At 46.7% G+C, this 17,500-nt stretch overlaps 1 protein-coding gene across 1 annotated transcript in view; it reads right to left on the reverse strand.

Annotated features, from left to right (window-relative positions):
- Positions 1–17,500, reverse strand: part of lama5 (laminin, alpha 5) — a 132,857-nt gene that overhangs the window by 20,581 nt on the left and 94,776 nt on the right. Inside the window, exons 35-50 of the mRNA XM_053318096.1 lie at positions 16,674–16,757; positions 15,151–15,381; positions 14,139–14,252; positions 13,887–14,017; positions 13,024–13,104; positions 7,476–7,690; positions 7,223–7,323; positions 6,415–6,598; positions 5,745–5,885; positions 5,045–5,196; positions 4,847–4,957; positions 4,489–4,600; positions 3,761–3,934; positions 2,644–2,840; positions 1,871–1,987; positions 1,323–1,477 (exon numbers count right to left, since the gene is read on the reverse strand). Coding sequence (XP_053174071.1) covers positions 1,323–1,477; positions 1,871–1,987; positions 2,644–2,840; positions 3,761–3,934; positions 4,489–4,600; positions 4,847–4,957; positions 5,045–5,196; positions 5,745–5,885; positions 6,415–6,598; positions 7,223–7,323; positions 7,476–7,690; positions 13,024–13,104; positions 13,887–14,017; positions 14,139–14,252; positions 15,151–15,381; positions 16,674–16,757 — 2,300 coding nt within the window. The remainder of the gene's footprint in view (positions 1–1,322; positions 1,478–1,870; positions 1,988–2,643; positions 2,841–3,760; positions 3,935–4,488; positions 4,601–4,846; positions 4,958–5,044; positions 5,197–5,744; positions 5,886–6,414; positions 6,599–7,222; positions 7,324–7,475; positions 7,691–13,023; positions 13,105–13,886; positions 14,018–14,138; positions 14,253–15,150; positions 15,382–16,673; positions 16,758–17,500) is intronic.

Genomic DNA, 17,500 nt, shown 5'->3' on the forward strand with positions numbered 1-17,500 from the left:
CAAACTCATGTTCATTCAAAGGCCACATACTGAACAATATGATCTCATGTGGGCCAGACCATTAAAAGAAGGAAGGAAGGAAGGAAGGAAGGAAGGAAGGAAGGAAGGAAGGAAGGAAAAGAAGGAACAAAGGAAGGAAGGAAAGATGGAAGGAAGCAAGGAAGGAAAAAAGTAAGGAAAGGTGGAAGGACGGGAGGACGGAAGGAAGGAAGGAAAGAAGGAAGGAAAAAGGAAGGAAAGAAGGAAGGAAAAGAAGGAAGGAAGGATGGAAGGAAGGAAGGAAGGACGGAAGGAAGGAAAGGTGGAAGGAAAGATGGAAGGAAGGAAGGAGGGAAGGAAGGAAGAAAAGAATGAAGGAAGGAGGGAAGCAAGGAAGGACAAAAGTAAGGAAAGATGGAAGGAAGGAAGGAATGACGGAAGGAAGGAAGGAAGGAAGGAAGGAAGGAAGGAAGGAAGGAAGGAAGGAAGGAAGGAAGGAAGGCCAGATTAGACTCCTCTGCGGACTGGTTCTGGTGTGTGGTTTTAATGGGAGCTGCAGCCTCTCCAATGTTAATTATCTCATTACACATCATTTAGCTGCTGGATTATGACACCACAGTGTTTTTCTCCTCCATCGTTTAAAGCAGGAGGCTCAAACCACATACTGAACAATATGAAGAAAAGAAAGAAGTAAGGAGGGAAGGAAGGAAGGATGGAGGGAAGGAAAAGAAGGAAGGATGGAAGGAAGGGAGGAAAAGAAGACAGGAAAGGATAGATAGATAGATAGATAGATAGGAAGAAAGAAAGGAAGGAAGAAAAGAAAGAAGGAAGGAGGGAAGGAAGGAAGGAGGGAAGGAAGGAAGGAAAGAAGGAAGGAAGGAAGGATGGAAGGATGGAAGGAAGGAAGGAAAGATGGAAGGTAAGATGGAAGGAAGGAAGGAAGGAAGGACAGAAGGAAGGAAGGACAGAAGGTAGAGAAGAAAGAAGTAAGGAGGGAAGGAAGGAAGGAAGGAAGGAAGGAAGGAAGGAAGGAAGGGACAGTGGAAGGAAAGGTGGAAGGAAGGAAGGAAGGAAGGAAAGAAGGAAGGAAGGAAGGACGGGAGGAAGGAAGGAAGGAAGGAAGGAAAGATGGAAGGAAAGATGGTAGCACAGAAGGAAGGAAAGATGGAAGGAAGCAAGGAAGGAAAAAAGTAAGGAAAGATGGAAGGAAGGAAGGAAGGAAGGAAGGAAACACGGCCAGATTAGACTCCTCGGCGGCCTGGTTCTGGCCCCCGGCGGCCTGGTTCTGGCCCCCGGCGGCCCGGTTCTGGCCCCCGGGCCTCATGTTGGACCTCCCTGGTTACCTGGACAGATTCATGGCTAACGCGTTGAGCAGCGCTGCGTGTCTCTCGGCTTCCTCCACCAGCGGGATCTTAGAGTCCACCCACGCGAAGTCCTGCACCTTCTTTATCAACGGGGTCCGGGCTCCGTCCAGCTGGGCCGACAGACGCTCGTACTCCTGAGAGCCAGAGAGACGTTAGCGTTAGCATTAGCATCATCATCATCTTCATCATCATCATCACTATCATCATCACTATCATCACTATCATCACCATCATCATCATCATCATCATCACCACCATCATCACCATCAACACCATCAACACCATCATCATCACCATCAACACCATCATCATCATCATCACCATCATCATCATCATCAACACCATCATCATCACCACCACCACCATCATCATCACCATCAACAACATCATCATCATCATGACCAACATCACCATCATCATCACCATCATCATCATCACTATCATCACCCTCATCACCACCATCCTCATCACCATCATCACCATCATCATCATCATCATCATCATCATCATCATCATCGTGTTCTGACCTCTTTGGAGTCGTGCAGCATCGACAGTAAATCGTTGACCTGGGCGACGTCGTCTTCGGCCATCTGCAACTCCTCGGTCACTTCCTTCTGCTTGGACGACAAGTCTTCAATCCTCCTCTGAGAGAGAGAGAGAGAGAGAGAGAGGGAGAGAAAGCGAGAGAGAGAGAGAGAGAGAGAAAGTTGATATCATCATTTAAGAGTCACTATTATGTTCTTTTTCTACAGCAGGAGAGTCAAATTGATCTCATGTGGGCCGGATCATTAAAAAGATGGAGGGAAGGAAGGAAGGAAGGAAGGAAGGAAGGAAGGAAGGAAGGAAGGAAACACAGAAAAGGAAGGACGGACAGACAGATGGAAGGAAGGAAAGAAGGAAGGACAGATGGAAGGAAGAAGGGGAGGAAGGACAGATGGAAGGAAGGAAGGAAATAAGAAGGGACGGAAGGAAAGACAGACAAAAGGAAGGAGGGAAGAAAGGTAGGAAGGAAGGAAAAAAGGAAGGTAGGAAGGAAGGACAGATGAAAGGAAGGAAGGAAGGAAGAAGGTAGAACAGAAGGAAGAAAGGAAAAAAGGAAGGTAGGGAGGAAGAACAGACAGAAGGAAGGAAGGAACGAACAAAGGAAGAAAGGATGGAAGGGAGGGAGGAGGAACAGAAGGAAGGACAGACAGAAGGACAGACAGAAGGACAGATGGAAGGAAGGAAGGAAGGGCCGGATTGCACCCCTCGGTGGCCCAGTTCTGGCCCGCGGGCCTCATGTTTCTTTATTATTTTTTACCTTGTTGTCCTCCAGACTCTTCTCGTTGACGTTGTTGATCTCGGCAGCTCTGGCCGTTTTGTTGACGGCTTCGTTCAGAGCGTCTCGCAGGTCCATCATCTGAGAGTGAAGCTCGTTCAGACGCTCTTTGATGGCTTTGGCCAAATCTTCGTTTCCTCCTTGACGACCAGCGAGCTCTTTATTAACTCGATCAAACACTAAGGAAACATGAAGAGGAGGAGACATGGCATGAGTAATGACACTGTGTCCTCAGGTCAGGGAAGGACAGAAGGAAGGACAGGAGGAAGGAAGGAAAGGAGTAAGGAGGGAGGGAGGGAGGAAAGGAGGAAGGAAGGAAAGGAGTAAGGATGAAAAGAGGAAGGAATTTAGGAGAGAAGGAAGGAAGGAAGGAAGGAAGGAAGGAAGGAAAGAAGTAAGAACGGAGGGAGGCAGGGAGGGAGGGAAGGAGGAAGGAAGGAAGGAATTTAGGAGAGAAGGAAGGAAGGAAGGAAAGAAAGGAGTAAGGAGGGAGGAAAGGAAGAAGGAAGGAAGAAGGAAGGAAAGGAGTAAGGATGAAAAGAGGAAGGAATTTAGGAGAGAAGGAAGGAAGGAAGGAAGGAAGGAAGGAAAGGAGTAAGGAGGGAGAGAGGGAGGAAAGGAGGAAAGGAGGAAGGAAGGAAGGAATTTAGGAGAGAAGGAAGGAAGGAAGGAAAGAAAAGGAGTAAGGAGGGAGGGAAGGAAGAAGGAAGGAAAGGAGTAAGGATGAAAAGAGGAAGGAATTTAGGAAAGAAGGAAGGAGGGAAGGAAGGAAGGAAGGAAGGAAGGAAGGAAAGTAGTAAGGACGACAAGAGGAAGGAATTTAGGAGAGAAGGAAGGAAGGAAGGAAAGAAGGATAGGAGTTAGGAGGGAGGAAAGGAGGAAGGAAGGAAGGATGGAAGGAAGGAAGGATGGAAGGAGGAGGGAGCAAAGAAAGAAGGGTGGAGGAGAAGAAGGAAGTAAAAATTAAAGAAAGAGGGAAGAAGGAAGGAAAGAAGGAAGGCTGGAAGGAAGGAAGGAAAGAAGGAACAGTCAAAAGAGAGATGGAAGGAGGACGACAGGAAGTTAAAGATGATTAGTGGATGATGGGGTTTAAACTCACACTTCTCAGCCTCCGTCTTCTCTTTATCGGCCAGTTTCTTCTGTCCCACACAGCTGCGGTACCTCATCTCCCTCAGCATGGCCTGCACCTCCCTCATCATCCTCTCTCTCTGAGCCACGTCCTGAGTCACCTCCGTGTCGTTCACTGACGAGCGGTTCGCCGTCAGTATCATGTCTGCAGAGGGGAGCAAGAGATTAAAGGATCATCAATAATTTATACATCTTATATTCAGCTTTATCTTATTACCAGGCGGGGAGTTCTGGTTCTCTGAAATGAGGCCAACCAGGAAGTAACTTAGAGCTGCATTCTATCAAAAGGCCACCAGGGGGCGACCGTCTCTATACAAGTCAATGGAGAATTCACCAACTTCTCACTTGATTTCTAACCTCAGTAAACGTTTTCAAAATGTGTTTATGGTCTCAATCGCTAGTTTAAAGCCTTCTTCAATGCAGTATGATGTTCATTTGGGACATTTTGGCCTCCCTGATTTTATATGTGACGATAAAGCAGGGTATGCATTAGGGCGTGGCTACGTCCTGATTGACAGGTTGATTGACCAATGTCCTCTAGATCCAGCCCTCGCAACCATAGCAACCTTCCCGCTCCGCCCATGACTCCGCCTCATGCCCATATAAGTAGAATCCGTGTTTTTATTTTTCCGTGTTTTATTTTTTATTTTTTTATTTGAGCCTTTTTATTATATTCATGATGTATTATAATATAATTACCGTTAATATCCATGGTCATGTTGTTAATGAAGGACAGCAGGTCTTGCGCCCTCTGGTGTGTGTTGGTGGTACTGTCATGCAAATCATCGGCCCTGTTAGTCATCGCTGCCGCCTGAAAGAAACAACCAAACACAGCTTTTTAAAGTTTCCAGTAAAGACAGACACATTTATAATGAAAATGTTCTTTGTGTTTGTTCATTTCCATTTAATATAGCTGAAGGAAGGAAATGTAGGAAAGATGATAATTAGATTTTCATTTTAAGAAATTATGTGCAGAGACTAATTATGAGGGGATGTGTGTGTGTGTGTGTATGTGTGTGTATGTGTGTGTGTGTGTATGTGTGTGTGTGTGTGTTACCTTATCCTGCAGTTCATCGATGTCAGCGTTAATGTTCATGACGTCAGCGTCCAGCAGGTCGGCTCGGCTCCTGCTCTCATCCAGCGAACTGTTGTAGTTCTCTATGGCTCGCTGGAGGAGATCACGGGGGAAATTAGTTTATCATCTTATTTATTAACCAACGTGGGCGTTACCATGGTTACGTGGTTCAGTACTCACGGCCATGTCCTCCATGGTTTTGTTGAGGTTGTCCAGCTGAGCCCAGGCGATGGAGCTGGCGTTGAGGTTACGAAGCTGAGCGGCTACGGAGGTGAAGTCCTTGTTCATCTTGTCCAGATCTTCCAACAGGACGATGACGCAGCTGTCACACGCTGCACAAAGTAACACACACACACAGACAGAGACACAGACACAGACACAGACACAGACACACACACACACACACACACACACACACACACACACACACACACACTTAATGTTATTCCTACATTAACACTCTTTAGGCTGTCATCAAATAAGAAGGGAAGGAAGGAAAGAAAGACAGACAATAGGAAGGAGGGAAGAAAGGTAGAAGGAAGGAAGGAAGGACAGATGGAAGGAAGGTAAGGAGGAAGAAAGGGAAGAAGGAAGAATAGATGGAAGAAAGGGAGGAAAGAAGAAAGGGAAGAAGGAAGAACAGATGGAAGAAAGGGAGAAAGGAAGGAAGGAAGGGAGGAAGGTAGGAAGGAAGGAAAAAAGGAAGGTAGGAAGGGAGGACAGATGGAAGAAAGGTAGGGAGGAAGACAATAGGAAGGAGGGAATATGTGGAATTTCCCCTCAGTGGCCGTCATCGTGTGTGTGTGTGTGAGTGTGTGTGCGTGTGTGTGTGTGTGTGTGTGTGTGTGTGTGTGTGTGTGTGTGTGTGTGTGTGTCGTACGTTCACAGTGCATGCCGTGATGGTCCTCGGTCGGCATGCTGTATTTGTTGGCGCAGGTGTCGCACTGTTTTCCCGTCATCCCGTCAGGACAACGACACTCTCCTGTCCGAGGGTCACAGCGACCGCCTCTGCAGTTACACTCTGAGAGAGAGAGAGAGAGAGAGAGACAGAGAGAGAGAGACAGAGAGAGAGAGATAGAGAGAGAGAGAGAGAGAGAGAGAGAGAGAGAGGGAGAGACAGAGAGACAGTGAGAGAGAGAGAGAGAGATAGAGAGACAGTGAGAGAGAGAGAGGGAGACAGAGAGAGAGACAGAGAAAGAGACAGAGAGAGAGAGAGAGAGAGAGAGAGAGAAGGAGAGGGAGCGAGAGAGAGAGAGAAGGAGAGAGAGAGACACAGAGAGAGAGCGAGAGAAAGAGAGAGAGAGAGGCAAAAAGAGTTAAATATAAAAGTTAAACTATACAGCTCGTCTTCTAATAAACAACATCTTAGTGCATCATGGGTAGTAAAACACTTAATTTAAAATGTACTATGTAAATGAAAATGTCTAATACTCAATTTAATATTTCCCTCATTAACTTATTAACAACTGATAAGGATGCAGGATGTTACAGTGTGTGTGTGTGTGTGTGTGTGTGTGTGTGTGTGTGTGTGTGTGTGTGTATTCCCTCACTCTTGCAGCCGTTGGGTCCGTAGTCCCAGTGTCCTGGAGCACACTGTTTGCAGCTGGGTCCGTTGACTCCGGGTCGACAGGCGCACTGCCCGCTCCGAGGGTCGCACGGCTGGGTGAGAGCGGCCGACGCCTCGCAGTCACACTGACGGCAGCCGGAGCACGAGTCGAAACCGAAAGAGCCGTCCTGATGAAGAAGAGGAGGGACAGGTTCAAGTGAGGAAGGTCAGCAGGAGGGAAACTTTAACACTATTTAACCCTCCTGTTGTCCTCAAGGAAGGAAGGAAAGGAGGAAGAAGGAACGAAGGAAGGAAGGGAAGACGGAAGGATGGGAGGGAGGGAAGAAGGAAGGAAGGAAGGGAGGGAAGAAGGAAGGATGGGAGGGAGGGAGGGAGGGAGGGAGGGAGGGAGGGAGGGAGGAAGGAAAGGAGGGAAGGATGGAAGGAAGGGAGGAAAGGAGGGAGGGAGAAAGGAAAAGACAAAGGGAGGAAGGAAAGGAGGGAGGGAGGAAGGAAGGAAGGAAGGAAAGGAGGGAGGAAGGACAGAGGAAAGAAAGAAGGAAGGAAGGAGGGAGAAAGGAAAGAAGGAAGGGAGAAGGTAGGGGAAGGAAAGGAAGGAAGGAAAGAAGGAACGGAGGAAGGAAAGGAATAAAGGAAGGAAGGAACGAAGGAAGGAAGGAAGGGAGGAAGGAAAGGAAGGAAGGAAGGAAGAAAGGAAAGAAAAAAGGAGGGAGGGAGGAAGGAAGGAAGGACAGAAGGAAGGTAGGGAGGAAGACAATAGGAAGGAAGGAATCATCATCGTATGCTCTTACCTCGCAGCGTTCACAGCGTGGTCCAGTGACTCCCTGTTTACAGCGACACTGACCGGTCTGAGGGTCACATGACTCAGTTCCACATGGAGAACAATTACACTCTGTGAGACAAAAAAATAAACACACACACACACACACACACACACACACACACACACACACACACACACAGATTATTCATAACATAAAACATCTAAATCTATTCCAATGAGCATGTTTGCAGCCATGCAGACTGTACTGTAGCCGGACTCACTGGTGCAGTTCTTAGCAACGATGGCGTCTCCGTGGTAACCGGGAGCGCAGACGTCGCAGTGCGGCCCGGCCGTGTCGTGCATGCAGCTCAGACACTCGCCGGTCAGCGGGTGGCAGTCGGTGAACAGCATGTTGGGGTCGGTGTTGCCGTTGCAGTGGCACGGCTGGCACCTGCTGCCCAGCACCATGGGGTTGCCGTAGAAACCGGGGGCACACCTGGATGAGAGGTCAAAGGTTAATTCATCTGCAGCACACGTGTGTCTGGTGTTTATGAAGGTTTTATTTTATCATGTTTAACCCTCCTGTTGTCCTCGGGTCAAGGAAGGAAGGAAGGAAGGAAGGAAGGAAGGACAAAGGAAGGAAAGGAGGGAGGGAGGAAGGAAGGAAGGACGAAGGAAGGAAAGGAGGGAGGAAGGAAGGAAGGAAGGAAGGAAGGAAGGAAGGACAGACAGATGGAAAGGAGGGAGGAAGGGAGGAGAAGGAAGGGAGGACAGAGGAAAGAAGGGAGGGAGGAAAAAGGAGGGAAAGTAGGAAGGAAGGGAGGAAGGAAGGAAGGAAGGACAGACAGATGGAAAGGAGGGAGGAAGGGAGGAGAAGGAAGGGAGGACAGAGGAAAGAAGGGAGGGAGGAAAAAGGAGGGAAAGTAGGAAGGAAGGGAGGAAAAAGGAAGGAAGGAAAGGAAGGAAGGAAAGAAGGTAGGGAGGAAGGAAGGAAGGACAGAGGAAAGAAGGTAGGAAGAAGGAAGGAAAGGAGGGAAAGGAGGAAGGAAGGGAGGAAGAAGGAAGCAAAGGAGAGAGGGAGGAAAGAAGGACAGCAGAAAGATGGGAGGGAAGAAGAAGGAAGGAAAGGAGGGAAAGGAGGAAGGAAGGAAGGAAGGAAGGACAGACGGAAGGAAGGAAGGGAGGGAGGGAGGGAGGGAGGGAGGGAGGAAGGAAGGAAGGAAGGAAGGAAGGAAGGAAGGAAGGAAGGAAGGAAGGAAGGAAAGGAGGAAGGAAAGAATCTTTAAACAGCAGCAAAATTCACTTCAACACACAAACATTATACATATAATAAACTACTGACGTTTATAAGGGAGTTTTTTTTTTTATAGCTTAATCTGATTTTTTACAGCTGAGTAAAGTTGAGAACAAACTGAAACTGTCTCATGGTTTGTGATGGAACCAGATCTGCTCTGTATTGCAGTTATCACGCCCTAGTGGTTGTTTTGTGTATTTTATTGTGTTAGCCCTAGAAACAGGAAGTTGGGTCACTTCCTCTGAAGTCATTTCCTTTAGAGCTCACTTTCTCTCAAGATATTGCCAGGGGGAGTCACCTGCGCTCATCTGTTGCCATCCTCGCCTTCATAGTTTATACATGGCATCATCTGTAAGTTATACTGTTTGTTCATATAAAGTAACATGTGTGCATCATTATTAGTTTGAAAGTAAAGTAACAATGATAGACTTTATTTATTAACCACATATTTTTTATGATATTTTGGTTCTGAGAACACACTCCTGCTTAATTTCTGTATGTATCTCAATCAGTGTGTTTTTCATCAGACGTTTATTTGCAGAATCATTGACTACAGAAATATTATGTTGATGTTTTAGTGAGTATTTGGCTTTCTTATGTTATATTGTATATTGGTGCAACATTTTCATTTGTGTATATCTGTTTTGTCTACAGTTTCACACTTTATCCTGATTAAACTGCCAAAATCAACACATCGGCCTGTTCCTTGGAGTTTGGTTAGGAGAGTGTTTAGCTGTCTGTATAGCTGAGTATACGTTCGTGGGGACAACACTTAGTGAGGACAGAACAGTGAAAAGATGGACCATCACGACAAGCTGTGAAGAAATAACGGTAACACATCACTCACCCATCAGTTTACAAAAACGGCTACACCTTCAGGAGCATTTCACTTGGACTGAAGATACATTCGCCTGCCCTATACAACGATGTCAAACACAAACCCCAACGATATTGATCCACGGGACCTGGAGGTCAGGTCAGAATGTAATGCATCAACTGCATCGTCCTCTTCGCGACGCTCAAATAAATCTTCAGCCAGTGTAGCTGCTGCTCAAGCTCGTGCCAAGGCGGAAGCTGCACGCACACGAGCAGCCTATGCAAAGCGTCAAATAGATATGCAAGTGGAGAAAGCACGCATAGAGGCTACATTGAATGCATTAAAGGAAGAGTGTGAAGCTGAGGCTGCCTCAGCAGAGGCTCAAGTGTTTGAGGCAGCTGCGGATTTAGAGCAATGTGATCTTATGAGTAAAGCCAGTCGTTCTCGGTTATCAAAGCAGTCAGTACAGCGCACTGGTGAGTACATCCAAGCTCATTTTACCACGAGTCAGAATTGTGTTTCAGCTCAAATTGATGAAGGAGAGGAAGCTGCTCCCTTGCCACGACACAACACTGAAGATCACTATGGCAGTCTTAACACACAACAGCCAGATCCCTCCGTTTTTCCCACTAAAGCTCTGCAACAAACCAGCCAGAGGAAAAATCTCTCTGGTGCTGCATCCTTTCACACAGATGGAAATGCTCCTAGCTTCCACACACACCGCCACACAGATTCAGCAAGCCAGTTTCCACACCGCTCGCGATCAGAGGCTCCAGGTGTATCTGATTTAGCTGTATATCTGGCTCGTCGAGATCTTGTCACAGCTGGACTGAAAGTGTTCGATAATCAGCCTGCTAGTTATCTGTCCTGGAAATCTAGCTTTATTAATGCTGTGGAGGGACTAAACCTCAAACCTAGCGAAGAACTGGACTTGCTCGTCAGGTGGCTTGGTGGGGAGTCACTACACCATGCCAAGAGAATGAGAGCAGTTCATGTTAATAATCCATCTCTGGGTTTGGACATGCTTTGGCGAAGATTGGACAAGTGCTATGGCTCTCCGGAGGCTATTGAAGCTTCTCTCTTCAACAGATTGGACCTATTCACAAAGCTTTCAAATAGGGATCACCAGAGGATTCAAGAACTTGGAGACCTGCTCCTCGAAATCGAAGCTGCAAAACAAGAGGGTTACTTGCCAGGGCTCAGCTTTCTCGACACAGCAAGGGGAATAAACCCTATAGTGGAGAAATTGCCCCACAACATCCAAGAACAGTGGATAACCGTGGGGTCCCGCTATAAGAGGGAGCATCAAGTTCCATATCCACCTTTCTCATTCTTCGTAGACTTCGTGTACAACTATGCAGAGATGAGAAATGACCCTAGCTTTGATATCCCTACCTCCAGCTCAGCCGCATTCAAAGGAGACGGGTCCTCATCTAAACACTGGAAAACCAAACTTCCTGTATCAGTTAGTAAAACTGTAGTAGGAAGCCCCTTCTCCTCAGATTTCTCTAAAGGGCCTGTCATGGATCCAGATAGACAGTGTCCTCTCCACAAGAAGCCTCACTCCCTCAAGAAGTGTCGAGGTTTTCGGGAGAAATCACTCGCAGAGCGAAAGCGCTTCCTGTTAGAGAACTCCATATGTTTTAAATGTTGTGCTTCAACAACTCACCAGGCTAAGGAGTGTAAGGCTGACATCCGTTGCTCAGAATGCAACAGCGACCGACACATTTCAGCACTCCATTTCGGTCCAGCACCTTGGGCTGTAAGTTCCAATACGCCTACCACAGAGTATGGTGGGGAGTCTACTGAAGGCATCACAGATGTAGCAACCTCTTTATGCACAGAGGTCTGTGGTGGGGGTCTACAAGGCAAATCCTGTTCGAAAATCTGTCTGGTCAACGTCTATCCTAAGGGGCATCCTGAACAAAAGATGAGAACATATGTGATACTAGATGATCAAAGTAATGTATCGCTAGCTAGATCAGCATTCTTTGACATGTTTGGCATCCAGAGTGACGCTTCTCCCTATACCCTCAAAACGTGCTCTGGAGTTACAGACACTGCTGGAAGGAGGGCCAATGGATTCATGGTGGAGTCAGCTGATGGGGACCTTCACCTATCATTGCCAACCCTTATCGAGTGCAACCTAATTCCCAATAATAGGGATGAAATCCCTACCCCAGAGGCTGCACGTAGCCACATGCATCTCAAGCCTATAGCTGACAAGATTCCTCCTCTTGACTTTTCGGCTGAGATACTTTTATTGCTTGGCAGAGACATCATCCAAGTACACAAAGTACGCAGCCAGCGCAATGGTCATCACAATATGCCCTACGCCCAACGATTGGATCTAGGCTGGGTCATAGTGGGAGATGTCTGCCTTGGTGGGGCCCACCGACCAACTGTCAGTACATGTAAGACCAATGTCCTTGAGAATGGACGTCCCAGTTACTTCAGGCCTTGTGAGAGCAGAATCATCTTCAAAGAAAAGATTGTAAGTGAAAGGTCCATATCCCCTAATGTCTTGGCCTCTGCCCAGCCTAGCTTAGGTAAGCTAGTCTTCAGCCACTCGAAAGATGATGACAAGTTGGCACCCTCCATTGGAGATAAACTCTTCCTTCGAATCATGACCAGCGAGTTCACGAAAGATGATTCCAACAGCTGGGTGGCTCCTCTCCCATTTTGTACTCCAAGGCCACGTTTACCAAGTAACCGAGAGCAAGCCCTCAGCCGACTGATGTCACTCCGCCGTACCTTGAATAGAAAAAAGAAAAAAAAGAAGAAAAAAAAAGAAAGAAAGACCTAATCTGATGGATGGAGATGTTGTCCTGCTGAGAGACAGCTTAGTGAAGAGACATAATTGGCCCACAGGTATTATCACAAGAACTTTTCCAAGTGATGATGGAAAGGTCAGAAAGGTCGAAGTAAAAGTCGTCAAAGATGGTGAACCAAAGCGGTTCTTAAGGCCAGTGTCTAAAGTCATCCTTCTGTTACAAAAGGACTCAGTCAAGTAATTCTAAGATTGACATGTTAGAGATGCCAGGTGGGGAGTGTGATGGAACCAGATCTGCTCTGTATTGCAGTTATCACGCCCTAGTGGTTGTTTTGTGTATTTTATTGTGTTAGCCCTAGAAACAGGAAGTTGGGTCACTTCCTCTGAAGTCATTTCCTTTAGAGCTCACTTTCTCTCAAGATATTGCCAGGGGGAGTCACCTGCGCTCATCTGTTGCCATCCTCGCCTTCATAGTTTATACATGGCATCATCTGTAAGTTATACTGTTTGTTCATATAAAGTAACATGTGTGCATCATTATTAGTTTGAAAGTAAAGTAACAATGATAGACTTTATTTATTAACCACATATTTTTTATGATATTTTGGTTCTGAGAACACACTCCTGCTTAATTTCTGTATGTATCTCAATCAGTGTGTTTTTCATCAGACGTTTATTTGCAGAATCATTGACTACAGAAATATTATGTTGATGTTTTAGTGAGTATTTGGCTTTCTTATGTTATATTGTATATTGGTGCAACATTTTCATTTGTGTATATCTGTTTTGTCTACAGTTTCACACTTTATCCTGATTAAACTGCCAAAATCAACACATCGGCCTGTTCCTTGGAGTTTGGTTAGGAGAGTGTTTAGCTGTCTGTATAGCTGAGTATACGTTCGTGGGGACAACACTTAGTGAGGACAGAACATGGTTCCTGTTTACCTTTCACAGTGAGGTCCAGCGTAACCCGGCATACACAGACACTGCATCCTCTCGCTCTTCTGCACACACCCTTCTGCAAAGCTACACACACACAAAGATACATGAGGAGTTATAGACATATGGGTTAGGGATAAGTAAGAGTTAGTAAGATGAGCAATTAAAAAATATCTTTAAAAATAATGTTTAAAAGCAGCATCAGGTTTGTTAAAATGTACATTTAGGAGATTTAGGACTGAATGCTCCTGAAAATGTCAAATGGTGTAACCACAAAATAATATTTTATCCTCCTACAGTGTATTTAAGTGGACTTATACTGATAACTGATCCTTCCTTCCTTCCTTCTTTCTTTCCTTTCCTTCCCTCCTTCCTTCCTTTCTTCCTTCCTTCCTACCTCGCTTCCTTCCTTTCCTCCCTCCTGCCTTCTTTCCTCCCTCACTTCCTTCCTTTCCTCTCTCCCTCCCTCCCTCCCTCCCTCCTTCCTTCCTTCCCTCCCTCCTTCCTTCCTTCCTCTTGTCCTTCCTTCCCTTCCTTTCCTTTCCTTTCCTTTCCTTTCCTTTCCTTTCCTCCCTTCCTTCCTCCCTCCTTTCCTTCCTTCTTCCTCCCTTCCTTCCTTGACATTTTTGCCATAATCCTCTAATATATTCTCTCAAAATGGATTAAAAGTAGAAATTTGATGCTGAGCCCACAAAATAAAAGAATGTGTGGAAGCTATTCATACCTTTACTTTCACATTTTAACCCCTTTTATAAATTTGACTAAACCACATGGACACATAAAAACATCATTGACCCATAAATAATCTTTGAGAGAGAAGAGGAGGACAAAAAGAGAAGAGGAGGAGAGAGAGAGAGAGATGAACTGACTTGTTGGACGGGACTCTCAGCGGACAGGGACAACTGGAGCATGACACCGCCTGTCCGTCCAGACTGTTGTTGCCAAGGAAACCGCCCTGGCATTTCTCACAGTGGTCGCCAGCCGTGTTGTGTCTGCAGTTCTGATGGACGGAGACAAACGGGGTAAAAAAAAGGAGAGAAAAAGAGAGTGATGAATCTAGAAGAATTCGAGAGGATGAGGTTTTAATTTTTTGGGTGTGAAGAGTTAAACTAAATCCTCACCAGACAGATTCCTGATCCGTCCAGACACTGATCAGAGTGTCCGTTACAGTTACAGGGAACACACTTCCCCAAAAACAGGCCGATGGTGTCTCTGTAGAAACCTGGAGAACATTTCTGGAGAGGAGAAGAGGAGGAGAGGAGGGAAGAGAGGAGAGGGGAGGAAAGGAGAGGAGAGGAGAGGGGAGAGGAGAGGAGAGGAGAGGAGAAGAGAGGAGAGGAGAGGAGAGGAGAGGAGAGGAGAGGAGAGGAGAGGAGAGGGAGAGGAGAGGAGAGGAGAGGAGGAGAGGAGGAGAGGAGAAGAGAGGAGAGGAGAGGAGAGGAGGAGAGGAGGAGAGGAGGAGAGGAGAGGAGAGGAGAGGAGAGGAGAGGAGAGGAGAGGAGAAGAGAGGAGAGGAGAGGAGAGGAGAGGAGAGGAGAGGAGAGAAGGAGAAAAAGAGAGAGGATGAAAGAGAAGGAGAGAGGAGGAGAGGAGAGAAGGAAAGGGAAAGGGAAGGAGAGGAGAGGAGAGGAGAGGAGGAGGAGAGGAGATTAGAAGAAGGGAGGAGGAGAGAGGAGAGGGGAGGAGAAGAAAGAAAAGAGGAGACAGGAGAGAGGGGAAGGGAAGAAAAGGAGAGAGAGGAGAGGAGAGCAAAGGAGAGGAGAGAAGGAGATGAGGAGGAGAGAGGAGAGGAGATGAGATGAGGAGAGGAGGAGAGAGAAGAAGAGAGAGAGGAAAGGAGAGAAGGAGAAGAAAGAAAAGAGGAGACAGGAGAGAAGGGAAGCGAAGGAAAGGAGAGCAGGGAGGAGAGGAGTAGAGGATCAAAATGTGTAACAAATTGTTGGATGGTATTTTTCTTTCAGATTTATGTTCATGAAACTTTGATAAATTGGATTTTTACTACAAAAAAATATCAAATTAATAAAAATATTACTAATAAAACATTTAAATCTTAATAAAAATAAAAAAACAGTGTTGAGAATAATTCTTTAAAATCAATAAAAACTTTAAATAACGTTTGTTTGTCTCCCTCACCTGACACGAGTCTCCCAGGTAATTGGCGGGACACATGCAGATCTCCACGTTGTTGGCATGGCGACCGGTCGGCAGGTTCTCGGCTCCCTCCAGCACGGCTCCGCGGAGCGACACGGCGTGTGCCGACTGGGAGTGAAGAGCTCGGATCTGCAGAGACTCCAAACCGACCAGCACCATCATCAGCTCCTCACGGGACACAGAGTTACCCGTCTGAGCGTGACGGAAACTCCCCTGGAAGAGGAAGAGGAAGGAGGAAGAGGATGGAGGAAGAACATTAGCATCATCAGCATCAGCATCATCATCATCATCATCATCATCAGCAGCAGCACTATCATCAGCTCCTCACGGGACACAGAGTTACCAGTCTGAGCGTGACGGAAACTCCCCTGGAGGCGGAAGAGGAAGGAGGAAGAGGAAGGAGGAAGAGGAAGGAGGAAGAACATCAGCATTATCAGTATCAGCAGCATCATCATCAGCAACATCATCATCGAGGATGGAGGAAGAGGACGGAAGAAGAGGAAGGAGGATGGAGGAAGAGGACAGAAGAAGAGGACAGAGGAAGATGGAAGAAGAGGAAGGAGGAAGAGGACAGAGGAAGAGTGCGGAGGAAGATGATGGAGGAAGATGACGGAGGAAAAAGGACGGAAGAAGAGGAAGGAGGACGAGGAAGAAGACGGAAGAAGAGGAAGGAGGAAAATAATGGAGGAAGAGGATGGAGGAAGAGGACGGAGGACGACGAAGGAAGAAGGAGGAAGAGGATGGAGGAAGAGGAAGGAGGAAGAGGATGGAGGATGAGGATAGAGGAAGAGGACGGAGAACGACGAAGGAAGAAGAGGACAGAGGAAGAGGAGGGAGGAAGAGGATGGAGGAAGAGGACGGAGGATGGAGGAAGAGGATGGAGGAAGGAGGATGGAGGAAGGAGGATGGAGGAAGAGGATGGAATTTTTGTTTGTTTTTAAAGTTTGTCATTCCTACTTTAGCATCTCATCTCATCTCATCTCATCTCATCTCAGGGATCTTACACGTGACATCAAGCTGCGTTATGTAACATTCCACATTATAACAACCATTATATAACCTGAAGTCTCCAGCGTGTGTGTGTGTGTGTGTGTGTGTGTGTGTGTGTTACCTCGACCATGTGAACTATTCCCAGGTGAGGCTTCCTTTGTTCCTTCCTTCCTACCTCACTTCCTTCCTTTCCTCCCTCCTTCCTTCCTTTCCTCCCTCCCTCCTTCCTTCCTTCATTCTCTCCTTCTCTCCCTCCTTCCTTCCTTCCCTCCTTCCCTCCCTCCTTCCTTCCTTTTCTTCCTTTGTTCCTTCTTTCCTCCATCACTTCCTTCCTTTCCTCTCTCCTTCCTTCTTTCCTCCCTCCCTCCTTCTTTCCTTAATTCTCTCCTTCTTTCCTTCTCTCCCTCCTTCCTTCCTTCCGTCCTTCCTTCCCTCCCCCCTTCCTTCCTCCGCACACACGCACTGTGAGCGTGTGTGCATGTGTGTGTGTGTGTGTGTGTGTGTGTGTGTGTTACCTCGACCATGTGAACTATCCCCAGGTGAGGCTCTTCAGGTGCGGAGTATTCTCTCTCCATGAACACCAGCGTCATCTGGTTTCCCTGGAAACAGGAAGTAAAACACTGTTCTGTTATATCACATGAAGCAGCAGGAGGTCAAACATGAGGCTCGTGGGCCAGAACCGGACCGCTGAGGGATCAAATCTGGTCCACTTTCCTTCCTGTCTTCTTTTCCTCCCTTACTTCCTTCTTTCCTTCCTTCTATCTATCCTTCATGTCTTCTTTACCTTCTTTCAATCTGTCCTTCCTCCCTTTCTTCATTCCTTCCTTCTTTCCCTCTTTCCTTCACTCCTTCCTAACCTTGTTTCCTCCAGTCTTTTCCTTTTCCTTCCTTCCTTCCTGTCTTCTTTTCCTTCTTTCCATCTGCCCTTCCTCCCTTCCTTCTATCGATCCCTCATGTCTTCTTTTACTTCCTTACTTCCTTCCCTCTTTTCCTCAAGTCTTCTTTTCCTTCCTTCCTTCCTTCTTTCATTCTATCTATACCTCATGTCTTCTTTTCCTTCCTTCCTTCCTTCCTCCCTTCTTTCCTTCCTTCCTTCTATCTATCCTTCATGTCTTCTTTTCCTTCTTTCCATCTGTCCTTCTTCCCTTTCTTCCTTCCTTCCCTCTTTTCCTCTAGTCTTCCTTTCCTTCCTCCCTTCCTTCCTCCTTTCCTTCCTTCTTCCTCCCTTTCTTCCTCCTTTCCTTTCTTCTCGACTCGAGGACAACAGGGGGGTTAAAACATATTTAACAAGCTGCTAGTTTGTTTCATAGTTTTGGGAGTAGACAAAAATATGTGTGCATGT

The sequence above is a fragment of the Scomber japonicus genome, chromosome 4 (genome assembly GCF_027409825.1).
Source record: "Scomber japonicus isolate fScoJap1 chromosome 4, fScoJap1.pri, whole genome shotgun sequence".
Classification (NCBI taxonomy): Eukaryota; Metazoa; Chordata; class Actinopteri; order Scombriformes; family Scombridae; genus Scomber; species Scomber japonicus.